Genomic DNA, 25630 nt, shown 5'->3' with positions numbered 1-25630 from the left:
AAACCTTCTGGGTCTACCATCCCTTCAAATTCTAAAAAGAAACCTTTTGTACCCAAATGTTTCAGGTGCGACAAAATTGGTCATTATGCGAATGACACGAAATGTCCTGCTTTTAATGCTGTTTGTTCAAAATGCAAAAAGAAGGGTCATTTTTCAATGTTATGCAAAAGTAAAACCCCTTCCACTTCTGTAAAATTTGTTGAAGATGAATGTCTAGAAGAAGATTTTGTCTGTGGACAAGTTATTGTTCAAGTCACATCCACAGCTGATCAAAGAAACTGTCCTATTGACACCATTGAAATTGAGGGTGAGTCAACGGATGTTCTTTTTGACTCTGGTGCCAAAATAACTATTATTTCTAGAAGTTTTTATTTGGGTAAGTTATCCAAAAAGACTCAATTAGCTAGAGCTGACATTCGTCCGTTAGCTTATGGAGGTAAACTTATTCCTCTTATGGGATGCTTTACAGGACGTATTGAGTATAAAAGTCGTTATACTGTTGGCAAAATCTATGTTTCTCAGAAGGGTGATAGTATAATCAGTTGGTTCCACCAGGGTGATCTTCACATAATGTTGGATCCCAGTGGTCCCAATCCAATAATACTTAAAGAGCTTGTCAACTCAGTCCAAGTTGATTCTAATGTTGAGTTATTGTCACGCATCAAGATGCAATTTCCTAAAGTGTTTAGAGATGAATTAGGGTGCCTCAAAAACTTCAAGCTTGAAATTCCATTAAGGCCTGGGTCTCAACCCTATGCTTGCAAGCCTAGACCTGTTCCCATTTCCCTCAGAGATGAGATGATTAGTGAATTGGATAAATTAAAGTTGGGTGGGATCATTGAGGAAGTTACAGGGACTGATTGGATTGCGCCCGTGGTGGCCGCACGCAAACCCAATGGTTCTTTGCGTCTATGCATTGATTTGAGGCAATTGAATAAGTGTGTTATCAGTGACAGATACCCTCTTCCTAACATCTCTGATCTTTTGACTAAAGTGAACAATGCAAAAGTATTTAGCACCTTAGATTTAGCCTCTGCTTACCATCAGATTGAGTTAGAAGAGTCTTCAAGGAATCTTACATCTTTTATCACTCCCTTTGGGACTTTTAGATTTGTCAGAATGCCCTTTGGCCTTGTTTCAGCGGCGTCTGTATTCCAGCGCATTATGGAGAAAGTTCTCAAAGGTTGTGATAAAGTATGTGTTTGCCAGGATGACATTCTTGTATTTGGCAGGAATGATGTTGAGCATGAATCTGTCCTGTTTGATGTACTCAGTAGACTTGAAAGAGCCAACCTCACCATCAAGATTGAGAAGTGTCATTTTGGTGTCTCATCAATTCATTATTTAGGTCACACAATTTCAAAAGATGGTATTGCCCCTAAGGCCAACTTAGTGGATACAATTGTTAAGATGCCCCCCCCTTCCTCCAGAGAAGAATTGATGAAGTTCTTTGGTATGGTAGAATATTACAATAAGTTTGTTAAAGATTTTGCCAGTCAGTGTGTAGGCCTGAGAAGTTTGTTAAAAAAGGGGTCTGAATTCATTTGGGATGACACTTGTGAGTCTGAATTTCAGATGTTAAAGAAGGGTCTTGAGAAAGCTCCTAACCTTCGAAGCTTTGACCCTCAAAAGATTTCTATTCTTACTACCGATGCCAGTCTCAAAGGACTTGGTTCTGTTCTTCAACAAGAGAATGACGGAGTCTTAGATACCATTATGTTTGCCTCACGTGGTCTTAAGGACCCTGAAACTCGTTATTCCGTTATTGAACGAGAGGCTCTGGCTGTATATTGGTCTGTCAAAAAATTCAAGAAATTTTTGTGGGGAAGTAAGTTCATAATCAAGACTGATCACAAGCCTCTGTGCGAGATTTTCTCAAAAAAAGGCATTGATTTAGTGTCCAGTAGAATAACCAGATGGGTTATTGCACTTCAAGAATTTGATTTTACTATAAAATACATACCAGGTGTTCAGAATTGTGTGGCTGATACCTTGTCAAGGTTGGTTGACATTTCAAAGGACGTACCTTTAGATGATGACTGTGAGGAAGATAAATATCAAGTTTTCCCAGTATCTGTTGAAGTCATTGATGAATCTGAGTGGCGTTCTAAATTATCATCTGATCCCGTTCTCTCTGAGGTGATGTCTCTCTTAGAGAAGGGTTGGCATTCCAAGAGACAGGGATGTGCTGAGTGTGCAAAATTCTGGGGGGTGAAAGACGAATTGGCTGTTTGTAATGATTTGTTGGTTCGTGGGACTAGATTGGTTCCTCCCTCTGAATTACGCAAAAACATCATTGATCTGGCTCATGAGTCACACTCTGGCATGACAAAAACTAAGGAAAGAGTTCGCTCATCCTACTGGTGGCCAGGCATGGACTTGCACATTGAACGTATTATCAGGGATTGTGTGGTTTGTAACTTGAGTGATAAATCCAAAGTTGTAAGAGTACAACCCATGATTATTAGAGATCTCCCGTGTGGGCCGTGGAAAGAGGTCTCATTTGATATCCTTGGTCCCATTTACACTGATGGGCAGCAAACTTTCATTTTTGTATTAATGGATTTATTTTCCAGATGGCCTGAAATACACCTCACTCCAAACATTGAGACTAGCAGTGTTATAAGATTCTTAGAATCTCTCTTTGCCAGGGAAGGATTCCCACATTCGTTACTCACTGATAATGGGGTTCAATTAGTTTCCAGGGAAATGGAGTCTTTCTTACTCAGATGTGGTATAGTCCATAAAAAATGTGCTCTTTACCACCCAGAAACAAATGGTGTCGTGGAGAGATTTAACAAAGTACTCAAAGAAACCATCTCCTGGGCTAAAGGGGTGGGCCTCAATTGGAAAGAACAAGTTCTTAAAAGGGTTGAAAATTATAGATTCACTCCTCACTCTTCAACTGGCAAATCGCCCTTTGTTCTTTTTAGGGGTAGGTCCCCTTGCACTTTGTTAGAACCAACATGGGTAAGAGATTTGAGTGATGAAATTGCTAGTTGTCCAAAAAATGGTGATTCAAGTAATGAACTTAATTGGCGAGAGAAAGAGATTTTGAAATCCTCCAACAGAAAGCTTTATTTTGATTCCAGGCATGCTGTTAAAGCAACGCCTGTGAAGGTTGGTGACATGGTAGTTGTTAAACTTCCTGGTAAAAAAATCAAATTCTCTGAACCAATAAAAGTTATAAAAGTCTTCAAGAATGCAGTGAGGACTTTAGACCATAGAATATGGAACTTAAATAGAATTTGTGTCTTATCTGGCAATCACGGGTCTTCTGCTCCTGAGCTTAAAATGGATGCTGATGGCTCCCGTCCTGACACCAATCATGAAGTTCCTAAGGTGTGTCGACATTCCTCCAGGACCACCAAGAGACCTTCTCATTTAAAAGACTATGTTTCTTGATGTAAGCTTGATTGTTTACCTTATGTTTTACAATTTTAGGTGTTCATTCCTCTTATTAGCAATTTTTTTTTTTTTTAATTTTTTTTAAGGGGGGAAGATGTGTAGCATCCTCTCTGATTCACACTGTATGATGTCATGTATTCCATTTGGTTACCACAGCTACTAGAATGTATCTTTACAAGCTGTGAAGAGTTTTACTTTGAGCTTGGATGAGATCTGGATGTGTCTCCTTTATCTCCAATAAAACCTGAGCTTCTTCTCAATTCAATCCTGTGTCAGCTGCATTCTTATCAACAACCAGGATCTTACACAAGCATTTACTGTTTTAGAATTGATTCTCTTTGGTTCATTCTCTATTTACAAACAAGCACAGAGTCGCAATACTCTGTTTAGTCTTTGCAGATAGTGAAAAATCGTGTAAAAAACAAAAGTAATCGAGCAAAATCAGTAGGCCACTAATGGGATCCCTTTTTGACCTCGCTAAAATAGAAACATTAGGAACAACCCTTCATGAGAAATAAGAAACTAGTGAGATGAACTGAGCTCCACACCATGATGGCTGCAAGACAGAGCTCGGCTCCGCCACCCACCCCGCCCAAAATAACGATAAACTCTATGCAAATATTATAAATATATACAACACACCAGCAAAGTAACAGGGTAAAACATTTTATTAAATAACTATTTACATAACTATTTTATACTTTTTGTTGCCTGATCCGGCTAGCTCAATCGATCGAGCATGAAACTCATGCACTCTGATAGCAAGCGTTGCTGCTGATGCTATGCAGACAAAAACTGGTTTTCAGTTTGTACATTCTTCAAGATTTTTCCATCCAAGGCTGGTTGAGAGTTTGTAGAACGATGGCTTCAGATTTTCAACATACGGTGTGGTGGCGCGGACTGGGAGGGGGCGCTTGGCTCCTGCCCCCTCCCCAAGTCGTGTTGCCCTGGTGTGGCCTAAGATCGACCCCGACATAGGCGGCCGGCTCCCGGGGTCCGGCGGAACTTTTTGCCTTTTGATGACTCTTCCATTCAGGACCTTGTCCCACAATCCGTTTGACCTGAAGACACGCTGTAGTGGGGCGCCCCTTTACCGTTTCAGTTGCCATTCCGCCCGCTTTTGCTACACTGTGCCTCTTCCGCCATTCAGCTGTTTACCGCCCGCTCTTGCGACTACAGCGTCTCGCTCACCATGTAGTTGAGTTGCTCCCGCTCTTGCGATGCAGCGATAGGCGGCTGCCACAGGACTCTCAAAATGGCGGCCGGCTCTTCAGATTTGGGCGTGGTCCACTAAAATGGCCCTGGGACACCATGGAACTCGGACGCTTGTCTGCTAGGGCTTGAGCCCCATTCTCGAAAGCGTCCCCTCAGCCTTGAAGATTCTACATAAGTCTTGGGGGCCCCCGACTCCCGCAGGCTTCTGGTGGGGAGCGGCTGCCATGATTGCTCGTGCAATGGCCACGACTGAGCTACGAGATGGTGGTGCTCTCATGCTGACGCCAGCTTCAGTCTGAAACATCCAGAAACACTGTAGACTACCAATTTGATCAGTTCCGGTAGCGCCCCAACGTGACCCGGTAGAGAAGAACTTGCCCTCCCCTCTTTAACTGATGGTTCTTGTTGCCTGTCCCTTCTGTTGTCATTTAACAGAACTTTTTAGACTGGTGAAAGGGGTTGTGTTCCGACCGCTGGTTGGTGGAGACATTTTGACTATATTCTGGCCCTACGTTGTCGCGTAATGCGTTATATGACACGCCGCGTTAGCGCACCCGGAAGTGCTCTGGTGCGCGAAGCGCAGCTTCCCGGAAGCGATCCGGGGCGTGGCGCGCAGCGCGTAACGTAAGCATAACAGGTCATGTGACTTGTTAAAAAACTTTTCATTGGTTCATTTTACTTTTGTTATTCTAATGATGAAAGGCTTGGTCATATGACCTAAAAATTACGCTTTTTATTGCTTTTGAACATTATTTTTTCTTAAACATATATGTTATAATGTTCCAGGCTAATGTACTTTCCCGGAAAATTTACAACTGTCCTGCAAGTAAAATATATTCCTTTTTCGAGAAAAAGGGCGTTTCTTCTTCCCATGACGGAGCCGTTGAGCAAAAGAGGCTCGGCCTGCTGTCTTAGTCGCCGATACGCCTGAATATCAGATTCTTATCGATCACTTTATGTTGCAGGAGTAGAAAACACAACAGCCCTTGACCATTTATCTTTACTGCGTTCCTGCGTATTATACCTTTTATCCGTCATGTAATTGGACTGCTTTATTTCACTTGCCTTTTACTGATTCGAAAACTGACTAAAATTAAAAACTTTACCAATGTAAATACTACTACCATGTTTTGTTTTAAAAACCTTTATTGTGAAAATGTCAGTATACAAATACGGGCCTATAACCACGTGGGCCGGCCACGGAGCAAACTGGAATCATATATGATGAGGAGACATTTACTCTGTAGAGGAACGTAACGAGCGGGCCATTAGGTTGCAAGAACTAAGATGTCTAACAGTTGCGGAATCGGTGGACGTACATTTTGTAATTAAAATCCGACAGGGCCACTTAATATAAAATTATCTAGATATACATTTGCGGGCAAGTACCATGGGTGACGTTAATTCGAACTTTCAATAGTACAGTAATCAATAACACATCAGAACTTAATATCAATAGGGATGTCGAAATATTCAATCAATTCTTGTCCCCGCCCGCCATGTGCTTCAAAACTGCATACGTATCTCGTGATATCAAGGTTGTGCAACCAGTACACAACAAGGAGTTACGAGTCCCATTTATACCGGCGCCATTTTGGATGGAAAAATCCTGAAGAATGTACAAACTGAAAACCTGTTTTTGTCTGTATAGCATCAGCAGCAACGCTTGAGTCAGCTTTGTGTGAAGCCGCCATTTTGATTCAATCAATAGCGTCCCCCTGCACACATTCAGGGACCTGGTCGTGTCTTCAGGTCAAACGGATTGTGGGACAAGATGCAGAAAGGAAAAGGAAAAAAGTTCCGCCGGACCCCGGGAGCCGGCCGCCTATGTCATGGGCGATCTTTGGCCACACCAGGGCAATAGTGAAGCTGCAGCAGGTGCAAATAAGCTTCAGACAGTGTTACAAGCGCTGCTCAGAACTCTCAACTATGACACCACCTCGGTGCCATCCGGATCTTGGCGCCTTGTGCTGGTTCCGGCCTATTCACACATCGGTCCGCTACTGACACCACCTCACAGGCCAACGGGGCACCCCACGCCGACTTTCGGCGCAGCATTGTAGGATGGCCACACCAGTGCGGCAACTTGCTGGACACCACCTCGGTGCCATTCCGATCTCGGCGCGTTGTGCTGCCTTCGGCCTACCGTAGCCGCAAGTGCGGACGCAACTCAGCTGGATAGCGAGTGAAACTCCAAGGGGCGCCCCACTGCAGCCGAGGAGCCTCCATCTTGGGGGCGACGCACAGCATCCCATTGCTTTCCAATGCAGGCAGATCCTCAAACAGCCCCCACTGACTGACGCGACCTCACAGGCCAACGGGGCGCCCCACGCCGACTTTCGGCGCAGCATTGTAGGATGGCCACACCAATGCGGCAACTTGCTGGACACCACCTCGGTGCCATCCGGATCTTGGCGCGTTGTGCTGCCTTCGGCCTAGTCGCACATCGGTCCGCTACTGACGCCGCCTAACGTGCCAACGGATTTTCTACGCTTTTTATAGCCCTATGCCGCATAACAGGTCATGTGACTTGTTTATAAAACTTTTCATTGGTTCATTTTACTTTTGGTTTCCTAATGATGGAAGGCTTGATCATATGACCTAAAAATAACACTTTTCATTGGATTAAAACATTTTTTTTTCCCAAACGATGAAAGCCCCACCTTGTTTCTGGATGTTTCAGACTGAAGCTGGCGTCAGCATGAAAGCACCACCATCTCGTGGCTCCGTCGTGGTCATTCCGCGAGCAATCATGGCAGCCGCTCCCCACCAGAAGCCTGCAGGAGTCGGGGGCCCCCCAAGACTTTTGTAGAATCTTCAAGGCTCAGGGGACGCTTTCGAGAATGGGGTCCAAGACCGAGCAGACAAGCGTCCGAGTTCCAAGGTGTCCCAGGGCCATTTTAGTGGACCAGGCCCAAAAAGGAAAGAGCCTGCTGCCATTTTGAGAGTCCTGTAGCAGCCGCCTATCGCTGAACCGCAAGAGTGGGCGCAACTCAGCTGAATGGCGGATTTTGGCACAGTGTACCAAAAGCGGGCGGAATGGCAACTGAAACGGTATCGCTATCGCCAGTAGGTAATATATATATATTACCTACTGGCGGTCGCCAGTAGGTATATATAGTTAGGATTTTTTCTCTATGGGACTTTTGAAAATTCTATGTCTAATAACTTTGGCGTTTGTGGACGGAATTGGCTGAAATTTTCAGGAAAATGGCACATTTAGTTTCTGAGCAGCCCCTAAATATTTGGGGGGGGGTTTCGTCAAGGGGGGGCTGAGAAAAAAGGGGGGTCCCAAAACGCGTTTTTCCCATTCATTTTTCCATAGGGCGTTTGGCCTCACTTTTAGCTCGAACGGCTGAATGGATTTACACGAAACTTGGCAAAATTGTAGGGACTGTTAGCCCGATGTGCCTTTGCTGGGTCTCAATATATGTGCTCCAGTGGATTTTGAGAAATTAACGTTTAAAATAACAGATATATCTTTGACAGCGTCCCGGATAGCGCTCCAGATCGCGTACTTTTCGCGTAACGGAGCTTTGCGAAGCGGATTGGCTCTCCGGTGTCTGTCAACATTCTAAACAGTCCGGTGCGGCCGCCATCTTGTCTCGGTAGGATCGAGAGACAAGAGGAGGAGAAAAACGAAGGGGGAATTTAATGAAAGGGGGCAAGGTAGACCCCTCTTGACCCCCTAGGAATGATGTTGGGGTTATTAAAGGGTCCCGTGGGGCAAATAAAAAAAAATTGATTTTTCGCGGTAGAAGCGTGTGAGAAGGTGGCCTGATATGCAGTGCTCACTATTCTAGTGAACACTATGTATCAGTCCAGCAACCCTTATTGATGATTGGTTGTAAGTCAACCTTATAGACCAGCTATCCTAGTAGCGTGGATACGAGCAGTCTAAGGCTAAAGACTCGAGAGGGCGTGTTAAGCCAGCTGTTTACCACACATATACCCCTTGAACACCAAGTGAAAGGACACCACACAAGTGTTATGAAAAATAAACAGTATATTTATTAAGATTCACAACAGCCCTGTACTCTTTATGAGGACAGGGTACTAAGCACAACACAAAACTCTTACGAAAATACTTAAGTTAGCACAGTATATACAAATGCCCGAGGGGCACGGAAAACCATATACTCTGAAAGTGGAATGCGAAATTACTAGCAGGTAAGTACAGTACTAATAGGCTTTGGAATCGCTAGATCTTGACTATAGAATCTTCAGATTACTTCTAGGAGACCCAGGGGACTCGGGTGCAGAGTGTGCACTCTCACGCGTGATGCGGGACAAAGTCTATGGTAGCTAGTAAAGACAAAGTTAGTGTTCTCGGGCGAACCCGACCTGGTAGGAGGAAAACGAAAGTGGATTCTGACCCTTGGATAGTGAGGCTATGCTGGGGCACCGAAATGCCGAAGTTACCTAGCCCAGGAGCTGCAGCTGCATAGGTCTCAAAAGACGTCGGGAATCCTCGTTGACGAACCAGGAGCCTGGAAGAAAGAAGTTGCTGGCAGGCGACCAGTGAAGAAAGTTCGATGGATCAAAGCCTGGATCGAAGGAAGATGACACCTGAAAGCAGAGGGGACCAAGTTCGAGACTACTAGCCAGTAGTCAGTGGGTACCAGGAGGGCACCAGATGGTAGCCACCTCGACTAGGTGAGTGGGTGACGCTGTGTTCGCAGATCTCACGGACCAGGAGGCGTTGTCGGCGACCAGGATGGAGGAGCGAGCTGTCCCACGATGGATGAAGCTGTCGGCGTCGCTGGACCCAGGATTGGGCAACAAAGCCTTGGCAAATTCAAGCCCACGCGGTGGACTCAAAATGGCGTCTGGAGTGGACCAGGAGGGTCCGGGGTGCCTCTCTTGAAGAAGGAAGCAAGGGCCAGTCTGGAGCAACCAGACCAGCAGCAGTGATGTTGTCGGGCGTCGTGTAGAAGGCCACAAGCCAGCCGGCTAGTAGCCACACAGCGCGGTGAGCACGCAAAAGCAGAAGGGCCGCACGCAGATCGTGGAGATGCTGGAGGGCTGATCTTCGGTGCTGGAGCTGCTCAGGGTTGGGTCTTCTCGGACCCCAAAGCACTCACCAGTGGAGCACACGGTGGGCTTGTTGCAAAGAAGTCGTGCAGTCTTGGCGATAGTCGGTCCCTCGAGGTCTCGTCGCACTCACAGTTCTCAGCTTTGCTGTAGAGGTGAGTAGAGGTCAGAGGTGCCAGGTCTCGTCGAGCTGGGTCGTCGGATTCCGGAGGAAGGACTTGCAGCAGACCGCAGTGTTCTTAGGATGGTGCCCGCTTGATGCAGGGTGACTACTCCTTAGCCACAAGGGAGAATCTTGAAGAAGGAAATCTTGATGCCTTTCGCAGAAAGTCGGGTCTTGATTCCAAAGATGATCTAATTTAAACAGGGGGCCCGCTCCCATCTTTATACTAAAAAAAGGGGCTGACCCGGTGACTAGGTCCTGCCTATGGGTGGGACTAGGAGGGGGGTGGTTACACCCCTCTGCCATGCCGGACTTTCCCCAGGCCAGGGGCTGGTGTGCCCCTGGAACTGGTTCTGACCGGCCTATGCGTAGTGAGCACCGGGGTGCCACTCAGCAGTCACCTTCCTGTAAAGCCCTGCCTACCCAGGATACACAAAACCATGTCTGGGATGGTGCTAGCACCGCCCCGGACAGGAAACCCTTTGTCCAAGCCTCCCTCGCTGGAAGGACTCCCAGCAGCAGGTCAGACTCGTGTCTGTGGTGGCAGCATCCATTTTGTGGAGCTGAGGCTTTAGTTAACTTTAACTGGGGTTCACAGTTACATACATGTCGTGTCCCTCTAGAAGGGTGGAATGCTAACCCTGTCGCCAGAATTGGCGAGGGGTTAGTATTCCAATTCGTATGACACCTTACTCGACATGTTTTGATAAAGCAATACCAAAGTTAGCATTTAACCGCGAAGATTATAATGCACTTAAGAGTATATGGTATGCGATATCATGGAACAGCTATTAGGACTTGGTTCCGCAAGCTGCAGACAGGCTCAGCTCATGCCAGAGCACCATCTCACACGATTCCAAGCACTCTGCCTTCAGGATTGTTAAGGCCTGCCATAGGAGTGACTGATAGGAATCTGTGTGTCCATTTTAGGGTTAGATATAGGTATACTATATCTATAGCAAAGGGTGATTACACGACTTTGCCCCAGCTGTCATGCAGCCAGTTGTGTCAAATTTAGGAGGCCAGCCAGGGGTGGCATAATACATGCTGCAGCCCCTGGCAGCCCTGGGTACACCCATGCCCTGAGTTACAGGGTCTGATAGGGTGGCCTAGTACCAATTGGAAATGCACCTAGGGTACATGGAATCCATTTTACAGAGAGAGCAGGCGGCCTGGGGTCCCGATTGGCAGGGCCCCAGGTCGACTATGTCCAAAACCAGCTAAAACACAGGGCAAAAAGTTGGGGGCAACCATAGTCAGGAGGTACCTTCCTACAAAGCGCTTCCCGGTTTGCGAACCGGGTCGCGATCTGGTAGCGAAACGGGAATTCGCTATTTTGTGTTTCGATTTAATTAAATTACAAGATGGAGGAAAAATAATGTGAGAAATGGGTATAAGGGGGTACGGGAGACGTATCCTGACCCCCTATGTTGTCTGAGGGTGGTTGAGGAGGCTCATATATGTTGATACTTGTCTTCCAGCGGCTGCGCGCGAGGGTTTTTTTTTTTTTTTTGCTGCGTGACGTCTGTTAACGTTCGATTCTAAGGAAATCAGGAAGTGTTGACCGCCATTTTGACACTGCGAGTAAATATATTGCTAAAAATAATTGTTATAAATTAATTCGTATTGATAAACAGAAAGGAGAGGTAGTAATATGGCAAGTTACAATCGTTTTAGTTCCAGTCAATTTTGACGAACACCTTTGTGTTCGAAGAGACTCAATTAGGTTTGTGCCGGTGGGGCACAACGTTACCACACAAGGGAAGAGGGAACAGGGGGACCCTCAGAGAGAGTCGTCCGCACTCTAAACGAACCATTCGGTACACGTACGACATGGAGAGAGAGAGAGAGAGGGAGAGGGAGACGTGTACAATAATAGGCCATTTAGTGCGCGCACACAGAAAAGCAGGGGTCAAGTAATATGGAAACACAGGCAGAGGGACGACGTAGATCCATACATTACGTACACACAAACTCGGGCGGGGGGGGGTGGGGGGAAAGGGGGAAACAGTACATGTATTATATACAAAAATCCAAGACAAAACATAGAACAGTTGCTGGCCAAAAAGATCTCTTCCTGCATGCTGCGCATCCTTAGCATCCTACTTAATTCATCTGGGGGCTGAGCTCTTTTTACCTTTTTCTTCTCTCTTATCGTCGGCTGCCTTTGCTGGTGGCTTTGGTTGCAAATACTTACACATTTGCCAATTGGTCGGGAACTAACCTGGTCGGGCTAATACTCAGGGGGGATCTTCGAATCATTTTTAGCGAATGGGTTTCCAGGCTGAGGCAGGTGTCAGTCTGGAGAACAATGGGGCAGCTTTGAGTTTTATGTCTATGAGGGTGCGAGAAGGAGGTGGTAAATCTTAAACATTGGCAACATTCCTAGTCCTCCAGACGGAGGGTACTTGGGTAAACCTCACCTCGGAATATTCCTTAAACTTTCCCTATTTAGTTAAACGTAGGAATTTATTCATTGTCACGTCATTCTTGGTTGTATTATTCGGGGTGCCAAGCGAAGTCATATTTTGTCATCCTGTAATAACCCGTCAAGTTTCTGTTTCAGACTGCCCTCCCAAGCGCTGAGTTTAGAGAGAGACATAGTCATGGTTTGCTCGTTGTGTATAGGCACCATATTCAAACCCTTTTTCCCATCCCATCGGCCGTTAAGTCAACATTTTTCCGTACTTTAATCGACGTTCCGAAGTGACCTGCAGAAAAGAGGGAAAAAGAAGGGGCGGGGGCAGCGTTTAAAACACATCAGCGCGCATAAAGCCGAAAAGGCTTTTACTTACTACATACTCGGCCTATCTCCACGGGATGCAGTCCCTACCATCTCGGCGTTTAAGCCCAGGGGGGACCGGTAATGTGGGAGATATAATTATCGGAGGCCTGTGGATAGCATAGGTCGCCCAAGTGTGGCATTACGGATCGTGTGCAGGGGAGGGTCAAAACAAAGGGCAGTCGGTGTAAAGTGGGGGCGAGCTCGTGCTCTCCTTTGAGGAAGAGAGATAACCTACAGTGGTACGGGGTCGTTTTCGTTCGTACTAGGGGGGCCAGGTGACATTCCTTCGGGGTGGCTTAGGGGCATTTAAAACAACTTCCCTGATACAGGTAGCATATAAAGTAGAGGCTAAATACCAGGATCTTTATCGATTGCTTTATGCTGTACAAAAATGAAAAACACATACAACAAACCTGGACCATTCATATTTGCAATGTTTCTGCGTACTATACTTTTTAACCCTTAACTAATCGAGCTGCTTCATTTCACCTGCTTTTTAAAAAAAAAAAAAAATTATATCGGAAACAGTGGCCATTTATTCGAAACTTACCAATCTACGCGTTACAACTAAGTTTGCTTTTTCAAAAACCTTTAATATAAAAGTTGGTGCACAAATACGGGCCTACAACCCCGTGGGCCGGCCACGGAGCAGGCTGGAACTGTAAAGGGGGGGGGGGGGGGGGGGGTATTTATTTGTGGAAAACATAACAAAGTAAGTGGTCGTTGATTTCATAGTAAAAAGTGCGACAAGTGCAACAAAATCATATTGATAATTCATTGTGAGCAAGTACCAAAAGTGTCGGCAATTCGAACCTTCAATAAATACAGTGATCAATGATGCATTAGAACTTAATATCAATTCATTGTCCGAACGTGTAATCAGTACCCGTCCCATGACAATTCATTGTTCGAACGTATAATCAATACCCATCCCGGATCAATTCATCGTCCGAACATATAATCAGTCTTATCCCATATCAATTCATGTGCTAAAAACTGCATACATATCTCATGATATCAAGGATGAGCAATCGGGGCACAACAAGGAGTTGAGAGTTTCATTTGTACCTGCGCCATTTTGGGTGAGGTCAGGAAGGTCCAAGTATAGTCAAAATGTCTCCACCAACTCGTGGTTGGACCGGGACCTCTTTCGGCAGTCCAAAAGTTTTCGTTGAAGGGTAGCAGAGGGGACTGGCGACATGAACCATCAGTGAAAGTGGGGTGGGAGGCAACAATCTCTCCTACCGGCTCATACTGGTGTCCCACCGGAACTGATCAAGTTGGTAGTCTTGCAGGATTTTGGTCATTTCAAGACTGAGGCCGGCGCCGGCATGAGAGCGCCGACGTCCCGCGGCTACGTCGTGGTCGTTCCATGGGTGATCATGGCAGTCATTCCCCATCGGGGGTGTCTGCAGGGGTCGGGGGCCCCCGTGGCTCTTATAGAATCTTCAAAGTCGAGGAGAACGTTTTTGGACGCAGGACTCATTTTCTAGCTGAACTCAGAAGCGCTGTTGCACAGCAACAGTGGACGAGACCCCCGCTGGGTGAGCGGAACATCATTGCCTCGCAATAGTTGCAGAGACCTTTTGTTGGGTGAGTGGAGCGTTGGGGGTGCAGCTGAGGGGCCCCCAGGTTGTACGCGCCGCCTCTCCCTCCCAGCGCACCCCACGCCGACACCTGGCGTTGATATCCGTGATGTTCGGACCAGGCGATAAGAGGGGGGGGGGGTCGGAGGCAGAGGCAAGACATCCCCCCCCCCCCCCCCCCCGTGGCCTGCAGGGCGCCGCTTCAGGGCCGAACGGGGAGCTCATACTAAGCCGGGGCCAGACCAGGAGATACGAGGGGAGGAGGGGGGGGGGGGGGGGGGGGGGGTCGGTGGCATGTGCAAGACATCCCCCCCCCTGGTTGTCGCAGCCATTAATGAAGAAAGAAGAGGGGGGGGGGGGGGGGGTCGGGGGCAGAGGCAAGACATCCCCCCCCCCCCCGTGGCCTGCAGGGCGCCAGAAGAGAATGGGAGGACCAGTACATTCCGGGCCGACCATCCCACGACTTCTCCGGCTGATGGCGGCTAGTCGGGCCCCGCCCTGCACGTGTCGAGGCCTCATCTTCATGATGGACGTAAACGTGGACCTGTTGCACTTCGGGAGTTTCCGGAATGGGGGTAGGTATCTGCTGATTTGTATCTATTTCATGTTACCGTTATTGGGCGTGGCGGGCGGTGGGACAGACATGCTTGGAGCAGTGGGGGGTGGCGGAGCCTAGCTACCTCGTGGCTGCCGTAACGTCAAGCTTGGCTTCTCTCACCACTTTCATGTTACATGTAAAGCGCACGGTCACTCGCGGATTCTTGGCGCTATATAATTGTAAAGTTACCTAGCTCAGAGACACTCACTTTCTTCACCTCGGGAAGATGAAGGGCTAGTAGTGGGCTCCTGGGGTCTGAGGAAGTGAACACAGGTCAAACACAAGTTCCAGCAGTGGGTACATTCCCCTCTGAGGCATTAGACGTGCCTGTTACAGCTGCGGCACAGGGAAAAAAACAACTATTGGCCGCAGATGATGTCACACATACTGAAGGTAAAACAATACCTAATCTAAAGTGCATCTCCCATTATATACTTTGTCTTCCACACTGGTATGGTGCTACATTCACATCTATGCACTGCCTCTCTCAATGATCTACATCTCTCTCACTGGTATAGTTATTTATTATTTTATGAAGCAGATCTGTTGCTCTAAAGAGGGTGTTTGATGCTGCAAGGTACTACTATGAGAGAGAAAGTCAGACAGTGAGATTAATTCTGCAGAAACTGCCAAGTTTTAAGACCCTTCTGGAAAGGTGTAGAGTTGGGATATGGAGGGTTAGGGGACCCTAAAGGAGAAGTGTCCGTTTTTACATGGCGGCATCTATATGGCTATACTGTCCTAAGTTTTCCCTTCATTTCTTCTAACAAAGAATTTGTGAAATTAATTTCCTTGTCGCCTAGATCTCTGGAGAAATTTTTTTTTTTAAATAGGGCTTCATTTTTTAAAGTGAATAAATGACATTTGGCAATATATCCTATTATTCGATGCTGAATTATTTTATTCCAAACAAGAGGATATGGCTTTTGTAAAGAAAAGAGAATGTAGAATACATTTTCTCTGACAAAGTGCTTGAGGATCTCACACTTGGGGGACATTACTCTGTGGCTTTTAATGGCTGCTTATTAAGATGGCAACAGTAATGGACAGATCTCTTTCCTTAGGTGTGTCACATGCCCAGGGGTGTTCGGCACATTTGAGAATGTTCATGTACTCCTGAGAGTTGTAGGTAGTCAAATTACAAAATTCTATGCCACGAGGTTGGGATGGTATGGCCGACATTGAAGCTGCTTGAGGAGGTCTGTGTGCACTTCTTGTGGGGATGTACTGACATTTCCAGAAGTAGTGAGTACCATGGAAGTTGTGCCCAGGTGTGACCGATTAGGATTAACCCCACTGGAGTTTGCTTCATTTTCCTGACTACATACTCAATAAGCGGAAGCGGGGGTAAAGTGTAGACAAATATTACAGACCAGTCTTCTATTGTGCATTACTCAGACTGTGGATGTATGCAGCTGGAGGCTAAGCTTTGGCATTTTTTTTCTTTCTAGCATGTTGCAAACAACCACCCAACAGTGGAAGTATTATTGAAGCAAATGGAAAATTATCATCATTCTTGTGTTTGTTGATGCGTTCGTTTGAGCAGCTATGAAAAGTTGTTATCCAGTTCAGGGACGCACACTGTTAAGAGAATACTGTGACAAATGGCCAAATGTTAGATTGTTTGCAACAGTGTGGACACCTGCGCTGAGCATGTGCCTCGTTTCTGGAAGTAATGCACTGTGGTCATGTTGTCTAAGTGACTAAGCAATGTCTTGTTGTAAATGAACATGTTCTGCTCACTGCCACTTAAAGATTACTAAGCAGCACTGTAAGTGGCTTAGTCCTGCAGAGAGATTGTTTTATTACTTTAGGCCACAAAATTTGGCAGGTGGTAAGGAGGTTTAAAGACCGCCATCTTAGGGCCATGCCACGTGAGCGATTAAGAGACGCAGAGCTTGTCTCAGGCCAGAGGCAAACTGCAGTGCCTTCATGCCGAAATAGCCGATGGGGATTTGTAGTAGGGCACTTTTAGTACTAGCCCCTGAAAAAGGCCATAGGGCCTCCTTGGGGAGAAACATAAGGACCCAAAGCCAAATATTACCGGATGAGAGATACTGTAACACTACACACGGAGCTCACTGTACAGAATGAAGAGTGAATTCATGTATTGCACAAGAATTGAGGAGAAATCTGTGTAATCAGCACTTCGAAAACAGGATTAGAGCTGTTGAGGTTTTTGAAAGAAAACAATTTCTCATGGAAGAGAAAAGGCTGGGTGGATGTGAAGAGCAACGGATATGAAAAGTCAGAAAATTGGTGTAGATAAAGCTCAAAGACTATGAAAGCACTTTGGTTTGGGGCAGCCTATAGACTATTCAGCTCTATAGTCTTTGGGGACTCTATGTGGAGGTTGGTGATCTACGGCTTAGTTCCAGACTGTACCACCATGTTTTTAAGAGGTTAAGCAGATCAACAGTTCATGCTTGGGTGGAGACCTCTCAAATCATGCTGTCCAGATAGTGCCCTTCCTAGGCTTCTGCACATTGCCCAATAGTTGATTTCTTTTGTTATATTTGTGTAGAACATATCTACCTTCAGCAAGTTATATTATGTTTTACAGAGAAAGAAACTGAAGCACGAAAAGAGTGGCCCACATAAGGGGTACCAATAACTATGCAAAAGAGAGGCAGGAAATGGGGGATAACATTATTAACAGGGTAGTCAATATTTGAGGGATAAGATTTGCTACATACGACACAGGGCTCAGGGGGTGGATAGAAGATTTGCAATACGAAGGTAAAATTAGGTAGGTAAGATCTGTAACATAGGAGGCAGGGTTTGTAGTTTAAGATTTGCAACCATGTCAGCCGGGTTCAGTGATTAAGGTTTGCAACAAAGGCTGTATGGTTCAAGGAATAATATTTATAACAGGAGAGGCGAGGTTTATGGGATAAACTGGTGTAGTGCATCTCCCATTATATACTTTGTCTTTCACACTGTTATGGTGCTACATTCAATCTGTTGCTCTAAAGAGGGTGTTTGGTGCTGCAAGGTACTACTATGAGAGAGAAAGTCAGAAAGTGAGATTAATTCCGCAGAAACTGCCAAGTTTTAACACCCTTCTGGAAAGGTGTAGAGTTGGATTGCTACACACACATCTATACTCTGCATCTCTTCTCGATATGCCACTTTTCTCAGACTGTTATACGGCTACTTTCAACTGTATGCACGGATGCTCTCCCCGATATGCTCCTTTGTTCGTACTACTACACTCAACCAACATGCTGTGTCTATAACTCTTCCATACTCTTGCATTACTTCTAAACACCCAAAGAAGAGTGAGACTTGCAGCATAACAGTGAACACAACAGTTGGTCAGTGAGAGGAGCAGTCCATTGAGGGGTGCAGTCGATCTGCTAAAATAGCAGTTGAAACCTGCACAAACGTGACAGTGAGTGCAACAGTGCGTGGCTTGGTACCATCTACTACAGAATTGTATCCATATATTTTGTGCCATCGTGGCTCAGATTCTCACCAAGGTCTGTGGCGGGTTCAGTCATTGGGGTCTCTGGGGTCTCGGGCAGCATCTCTGCTGTGCTGGGGCAGCTCCTTTCAAAGCTGGGAACAGCCTGGGTAAATGGAGCATCAAATTCGTGCTGTAGGGAAAAAGGAGAGCACATAAGAGCACAAGTGGTGTACTGCTTAAATATAAAAACAAATAAAAAGTGATTAAGCACATATGTATGTGGTATTTCTGTAGCACGAGCCAAGCCAAAAGTCAGCAGAGAGCTGGACAGGATCTAAGTTGAGCAGAGTCAACAAGTGATAGGAGTAGAAGCTGGGGTGTACACTCTTAGAGCATCATGATGCCATGTTTTTCCAAGAGGTGCATCTTCAGCTCTACCCTTGTCCATTTAAGAAAGGTATGTTTGAAAACAAACAAAGTAAAAAATGTATATCTTACCACTTCCGGTCCCTGGCTCTTCGCTACTGGCTACGGGGCTCTGCATGCTACTGGTTTCACATCGCTGCACACTTCAAGCTCATCATTGACTGCTACCCACTACCCTTCACCCACTGCTCCAGACTCGTCATTCTTGCATACAACAAGCTCCTATTGGCGGCCCATGTTTCATCCCTGCCCTCTACCGGATTCCCATCCCCGCCTGCTCCCTGCAGTGAGATATGCACAGAACCCTGAAGGCTTCCTCAACTAGCTAATGTGGCCCAACTCCTTCCCCTAAACTTATTTTAAGCAGGAAAAAGGGCTGCTCTCAAATGGTTATACAGCCCACAGATTACGTATAAAGACAATCCCTAAAGCCTCTATGAAAGGAGGACAGGACACATGATCTCTTAAAAGTAAGAAACTGTAGTACTGTGATTGTGCTCAGTCCTACTCATCCAACATCGCAGATACTTTGTCTTTCAGCTGTCCCTTAGGAGGACACTTCACTGTAATAAACGTGGGTTCAATACTCCTCTGGCTAACTTGTAACAGCTTTCCACATAATTCTGTGTCAGATCAAACGTTTCCTTTATTCTATTTTGTTACATTTTTAATTATGTTGCATACATTTTACATTCTATTACACCTGAATCCATGGAACTCTGTAAAGAGCATCATTATCTTTATGATCTGTGGTGCACTATATAAAACTGTAAAGAAATATACACAAACAGATCAAATGGATAGCTGTCTGAGGGTTGTCTGACAGCCATACACACTTTACAGGTCCTGAAGCCTACCAAAAGGTGGTCATCTATTCTGGAATCAGATTTTGGAGTGGTTGAGAACCTCCCTGTGCAGTGCTCCTTGGAAAGATGAGGAGGATGAAAGAAAGAGGGCAGGGAAATAAACTTATAAGTGCAACAGTCAAATAAACTTTCGTTAATAAAAAATGATGTTTCAGCCTGAGCGTGTTTTTTGTCCAGAATATGTCGAAAAAAAGTGAGGCGCTGAAAGAGTTATGGCTGCCATCAGCAGACTTCTAAGTAATTTATATGACCTAAAAATAGTTCGAGATGGGTACCAATTTGGAAGGTAAAAACCGAATGAAGACCCCATCGCAGTAGAATAGGGGTCCCATAGGGCGTTCAAAACCAAGTGAAGATCTTAAGGTGGTGCCCTAAGAGGTGTAGAAGGGAACTTGGTTTACGCATAGATACACATCTGCTGATGAATAGTGTATTTGACTCACAAGAAGCGATGAAAAGATGGAGGATTTGGAACAGCAGGGAGAAATGATTGGTAAAATTATGAACCCCCATAAAAGTGTGATGTGTGACGTGCAGATTTGCGAATGGAGGGATGAGTGAAACTTCCCCTCCCTCGAGTTTGGAGTTAAAGGGTTCTGAATGCAATGCGGTTTAGAGACTGACATACTGTAATGCAAATGCTACTTACCAGTATGCATCTGTTCTTGGCATGTAGGGCTGCTGACATTCATATCTGTGCATAGATCGCCGCCTAGTGTTGGGTCCGGATGATTGCACATTGTTGTCCTGGAAGAGTCTTCGAAGTATCACGAGATAGGTGGCTCCTCCCCTGGACTACAGTGCGCATGGGCATCGCCTCCATCCCCAGATTGTTTTTAGCCATTGGCAGAGATGGAGTGAAGTATGTGAGTGATGACCATGCTATTGAGCATATATATATATGAAGACTGCAGCTGCTACAGGCGCCGGGGAGGAGGGTGGGCGATATGAATGTCAGCAGCCCTACATGCCAAGAACAGATGCATACTGGTAAGTAGCATTTGCAGTTCGAGGCATGTGGGCTGCTGAATTCATATCTGTGCATAGAATACATAGCAGTCCCTCCATTAACGGCGGCCGCCCGTGCCAGCTGCAGCAGTCTGAAAAAGTGTCTTGAGAACAGCCTGACCAACAGCTGCCTGCTGTTTGGAGTGCACGTCTACACAGTAATGTTTAGTGAAAGTATGTGTGGTAGACCATGTGGCTGCTCTACAAATATCTTCTAAGGGAATGTTACCTAGGAAAGCCATAGAGGCCCCTAACTTCCTGGTGGAGTGGGCTCTTGGTGGGATAGTGAGAGTGCGTTTAGCTTTAGCGTAACAGATTTGAATGCATTTCACAATCCACCTAGCGATCCCAGCTTTGGAGATAGCGTTTCCCTTGTGGTGTGAGGCAAAAGCAACGAAAAGCTGCTTGGTTTTGCGAAAATCTTTTGTCCTGTCCACATAGTACATCAAGGCTCTTTTAACGTGTGGAGCATCCGCTCCGCCAGCGTCTCGGGGTTTTGGAAAAACACCGGCAACTCAATTGTCTGGTTCATATGGAATTGAGACACAACCTTGGGTAAGAATTTAGGGTTAGTGCGGAGCACAACCCTGTTAGCATGTACCTGGAAGAAAGGTTCTTGGATGGTGAGCGCCTGCAGCTCGCTAACCCTCCGTAGCGATGTAATTGCTACTAAGAAAGCAACCTTCTAAGTCAGAAACTGTAGCTCACAAGAGTGCAGTGGCTCGAAGGGAGGACCCATCAGTCTCGTAAGAACCACATTGAGGTTCCACTCTGGAGCTGGTGGGGTCCTTGGCGGAATGACTCTTTTGAGTCCTTCCAGAAAAGCCTTGATAGCAGGAACCCTAAAAAGTGACAGGTGTTGCCTGTTCTGAAGGTATGCTGCCATAGCAGACAGGTGAATGCGGATGGAAGAGTACGCCAAATTGCATTGATACAGGTGGAACAGGTAACAAATGATGTTTTGAATGGAAGCATCCAGCGGATCAATATTGTGGTTAACACAGTAAATGACGAACCTCTTCCATTTAGCCGCATAACAAGCTCTAGTAGTGGGCTTCCTTGCCTCCCGAATGATGTTCATGCAATCGGGAGGAAGATTGAGGTAGCCAAACTCTAGGACTTCAGGAGCCAGATCGCCAGGTTGAGCTGTTGCGGATCTGGGTGCTGAATGTCGCCATGGCTCTGCGTCAGAAGGCTGGGAGTGAGATGAAGCCTTTGATGCGGTACCACGGACAGTTCTAGAAACGTGGTGTACCATGGTTGGCGAGCCCACGTCGGAGCAACCAGGATGAGAGTCATCGAGTGCTGCCTGAGCTTGCGTGCCACCAGCGGTATCAGAGGTGCTGGGGGAAAAGCGTACGCAAATCTGCCTGACCAGTTCATCCACATAGCATTGCCCTGTGATTGCGGGTGTGGGAATCTGGCGGCGAAGCTTTGGTATTTTGCGTTCTCCTTTGTGGCGAACAGGTCTATCTCTGGATGACCCCACCTTTGGAAGTACGGTTGGAGTACTGATGGATGTATCTCCCACTCGTGCATTTGATGGCTGTGCCTGCTGAGCAGGTCCGCCATCTGGTTGTCCTTGCCCGGGAGATGCTCCGCCATGAGGAAGATGTTCCTCTGAATGGCCCACTTCCACATGCTCTGAGCCAGATGAGACAGCTGCGGAGAGTGTGTGCCTCCCTGCTTCTGAATGTAGTACATGGCTGTCATGTTGTCCGTCCGGATCAACACGACCTTGTTGCACAGCTGTACTTTGAACGCCTTTAAGGCCATGAAGATTGCCATCAGTTCCAACACATTGATGTGCATCTTCCTTTGCTGTAGTGTCCATAGTCCCTGCACTGTGTAGTGGAGTACATGCGCTCCCCATCCCTGGAGAGAAGCGTCCGTTGTCAGGATAATCTGCGGCACAGGCTCCTGGAATGGTCGGCCCTTGCAAAGGTTTTGTGGATTCCACCAATGCAGAGAGTTGTATGCCCGACCGCTCACCAACACTAGGTCTGTCAGTTGCCCATGAGCCTGAGTCCACTGACGTGCCAGGCACTCCTGAAGCGGACGCATATGTAGCCTCGCGTGCGGGACAATGGAGATGCAGGAGGCCATCATACCTATCAACTGCATGAACACCTTCGCTGGAAGCGAGTGTTGAGGTCTGAATCGTTGGATCAGTGTTTGGATACTGGCGATTCTCACTGCATTTGGCTGCGCAGTGGCTGCCAGAGTGTTCATTGTCGCGCCCAGATACTGTCGTACATGGGCGGGCTGGAGATGGGATTTCGGGTAGTTCAGAGAGAATCCCAGATCGTGCAGGAGATGAATGGTGCGGGACATGTGGTCGGCGCACTGTTGTTCTGTTTTTGCTTGAATGAGCCAGTCGTCCAGGTAAGGGTAGACGAGGACGTTCTGGCGTCGCAGATGCGCCGCCACAGTCGCCAGGCACTTCGTAAAGACTCTTGGCGCTGTGGTGACCCCGAACGGCAGAACCCTGAACTGGTAGTGCTGGTGTAGGATCGTGAATCTGAGATACTTCCTGTGTGAAGGATGCAGGGGGATATGAAAGTATGCGTCTTTTAGATCCAACGTAGCCAGGAAGTCCCCCTGTTGAAGCAGAGGGAGCACCTGCTGCAACGTGAGCATATGGAAATGCTCCGAGAGAATGTACCAGTTGAGGGGCCTGAGGTCCAGGATGGGCCGCAGGGAACCGTCCTTTTTGGGGATTAGAAAGTACAGAGAGTAAACTCCTGTACCCCTTTCCTGCAGTGGGACGAGCTCTATTGCGCCTTTTTGCAGCATGACCTGAACTTCCTGCTGCAACAAGAGCAAGTGCTCGCCGGACATAGGACGGCTTCTTGGAGGTATGTTTGGTGGAGTGGAGGTAAGTTCCAGACAGTAACCGTACTGGATAAGAGACTTGACCCACCTGTCCGTGGTGATGGATCTCCACGCGGGCAGGAACTGTTGGAGTCTCCCCCCGACCGGTGTTGTGTGGTCGGGGGGCAGTGACAGGGCGTCACTGCTTGTTGGCGGCAGTGGACCTGGAGGTGTTGTTTCCACGTCCCCTGCCCTTGATGTTGTTGCCTCTGTAGCCACCTCTACCCTTGTTGGTGTATGAGGTTTGGGTATTGCCTTTATAGTACTGGGTGGATTGCGATGCCTGACCCCTTGAGGTGCCTCTGGTATTGGAGCGGCGAAAGGAGCCACCCCGAAACTGCTGAGATTGAAGGGCCCCCATAGACTTAGCAGTGTCTGTATCTTTTTTCATTTTCTCAAGCGTCGCATCCACCTCAGGGCCAAACAAGTGGTCAGGATTAACCGTCTGGTTTAGGATGGTTGTTTGTATATCAGGTTTAAACCCTGAAATCCTAAGCCATGCATGCCTTCTGAGCAACACACTAGTGTTGATCGCCCTGGATGCCGTATCAGCCACATCTAGCGCACATTTTATGGAAGCGTTTGTGATGAGCTTTCCCTCTTGAATTAACATCTCCCCTGCCTCCTTGTACTGGTCAGGCAAGTGCTGCAGTAGTGCCTCTAGGGTGTCATAATGAGCCCTATTGTAGCGTGCGAGTAGGGCCTGAGTGTTCGAGATGCGCCAAATGTTAGCTGCCTGTGCAGCAATCCGCTTCCCTGAGGCCTCGAATATTTTCGACTCTTTGTCCGGGGGAGGAGCGTCACCAGTTGTCTGTGAGTTCGCCCTCTTGCGAGCGTTGGAAACAACCAAAGAGTCTAGTGGCAAGTGTCCCTTGATATATGTTGGATCCGAGGGCGCTGCCTTATATTTTTTATCAATGCGTGGATTGATGACACGTGCCCGAGTGGGCTCCTTGAAGACCTCCTGCGCGTGCTTGAGCACTCCCTTGAGCATTGGCAAAGTTTTGATTGACTTTTTGGCCACAGAGAAAGTGTCAAATAAAAAGTCCACATCCACAGGATCGGAGTGCAGCTCGACATCGTGGTTAGCCGCAGCTCTTTCGATTAGCGCGTTGAAGGCAGCCGAGTCCTCCGTTGGCGAAGGTTTTGCCGCAAAGAGATGCGGTTCCTGACCCGACTGCGGGTCCTCAGGGTCGCCTCCGGCCGACCAAGGTTCATGTTCCTCCTCCGGATCCGAGTACGCCGGATAGTTGTACTCGACCTCCTCCTCGTTGTCATCCCCCGCGGTAGAGCGAGTTGGGGAACGCGGCAGGTCACTTGGGGACGCCGGCGTCAGAGGCGCTGAAGTACCCGCAGAGTCCTTTTTGTTCTTAGAGGAATGCGAAAGTGTTCCAGCACCGGCTCTGTGGTGATTTTTCTTTTGAGGAGGGACAGTTTCCCAGTATTGGCGTCGATGATGACTTCACGACGTTCTTCCTCCGCGAGTGGTTGGAGCCGAGGTTTAGACACTACCTGAGACGCTTTGGGCGTCGACACCTCCTTTGAGGGCACCCCCGCCCCCTGATTCGAAGCGAAGGCCTTCGGCGTCGACTTCGGCGGTAGGGTGAAGCGGATAGGCGTCTGTGCCTTGGACGGCTTCTGCGCGGGCTTCGACACCCCAGCCTCAGGGTCGGTAAGCACTGCGGCCTTTCGAATCCGTTGCAGGGACTCCTGGACCTTCTTCGTAAAGGCTGGAGAGGGAGTGACCGTCTCGTTTGATTTCCCAGATTTGGGAGTGGTGTCGGCGAGAGGCACCGTCTTCGGAGTCGACGCGGCACCATCCTTGGCTCCGACGGCCGGGGCCGGGGAAGCCAGAGCTTTGGGATCGTCTTGACGCTTCTTCGAAGCCTTCTTCGGCTCGTCGACCGCGACAATCTTCGGCGCCGACGCAGCCGCGTCGGACGACTTTGCCTTCGGCACCGACCCTGAAGCCTTAGGGTCGGCCATGTTGGCGGGACTGTCGGCCATTTTGGATTTTTTAGGTTTTGACGCCTCCAGAGCCTTCTGTACGGCTTTCACTTTCGGTTTCGAAGCCGGAGCTGTTGAACCCGAGGGCTTCACTTTCGTTTTTGTAAATGTGAGTGGCACCTCCAAAATGTCCGTGGCCGGGCTCGTAGGCGGGGCTGCTGGACTAATAACAGGGTCTTGGGTAAGGCCCGAAGGCGATCCCTCGACCTGGGCCGCAGAATGGGGGTCGACCCCTGAGTCAGTCCGGGGGT

At 47.5% G+C, this 25630-nt stretch overlaps 1 protein-coding gene across 3 annotated transcripts in view; it reads right to left on the bottom strand.

The window, feature by feature from the left end:
* PARP10 (poly(ADP-ribose) polymerase family member 10) overlaps window positions 1-25630 on the bottom strand; it is a 453255-nt gene that overhangs the window by 271256 nt on the left and 156369 nt on the right. For all 3 annotated transcript variants that reach the window (XM_086966532.1, XM_086966534.1, XM_086966533.1), the window contains exon 7: window positions 18268-18388. In XM_086966532.1, the coding sequence (XP_086822658.1) occupies window positions 18268-18388 (121 nt within the window). The remainder of the gene's footprint in view (window positions 1-18267; window positions 18389-25630) is intronic.

This window comes from Lissotriton vulgaris, chromosome 4_1, assembly GCF_964263255.1.
Source record: "Lissotriton vulgaris chromosome 4_1, aLisVul1.2, whole genome shotgun sequence".
Taxonomy (NCBI): Eukaryota; Metazoa; Chordata; class Amphibia; order Caudata; family Salamandridae; genus Lissotriton; species Lissotriton vulgaris.
Note: the sequence above shows the minus strand (reverse complement) of the source record. Positions and strands in the feature narration are given on the sequence as shown.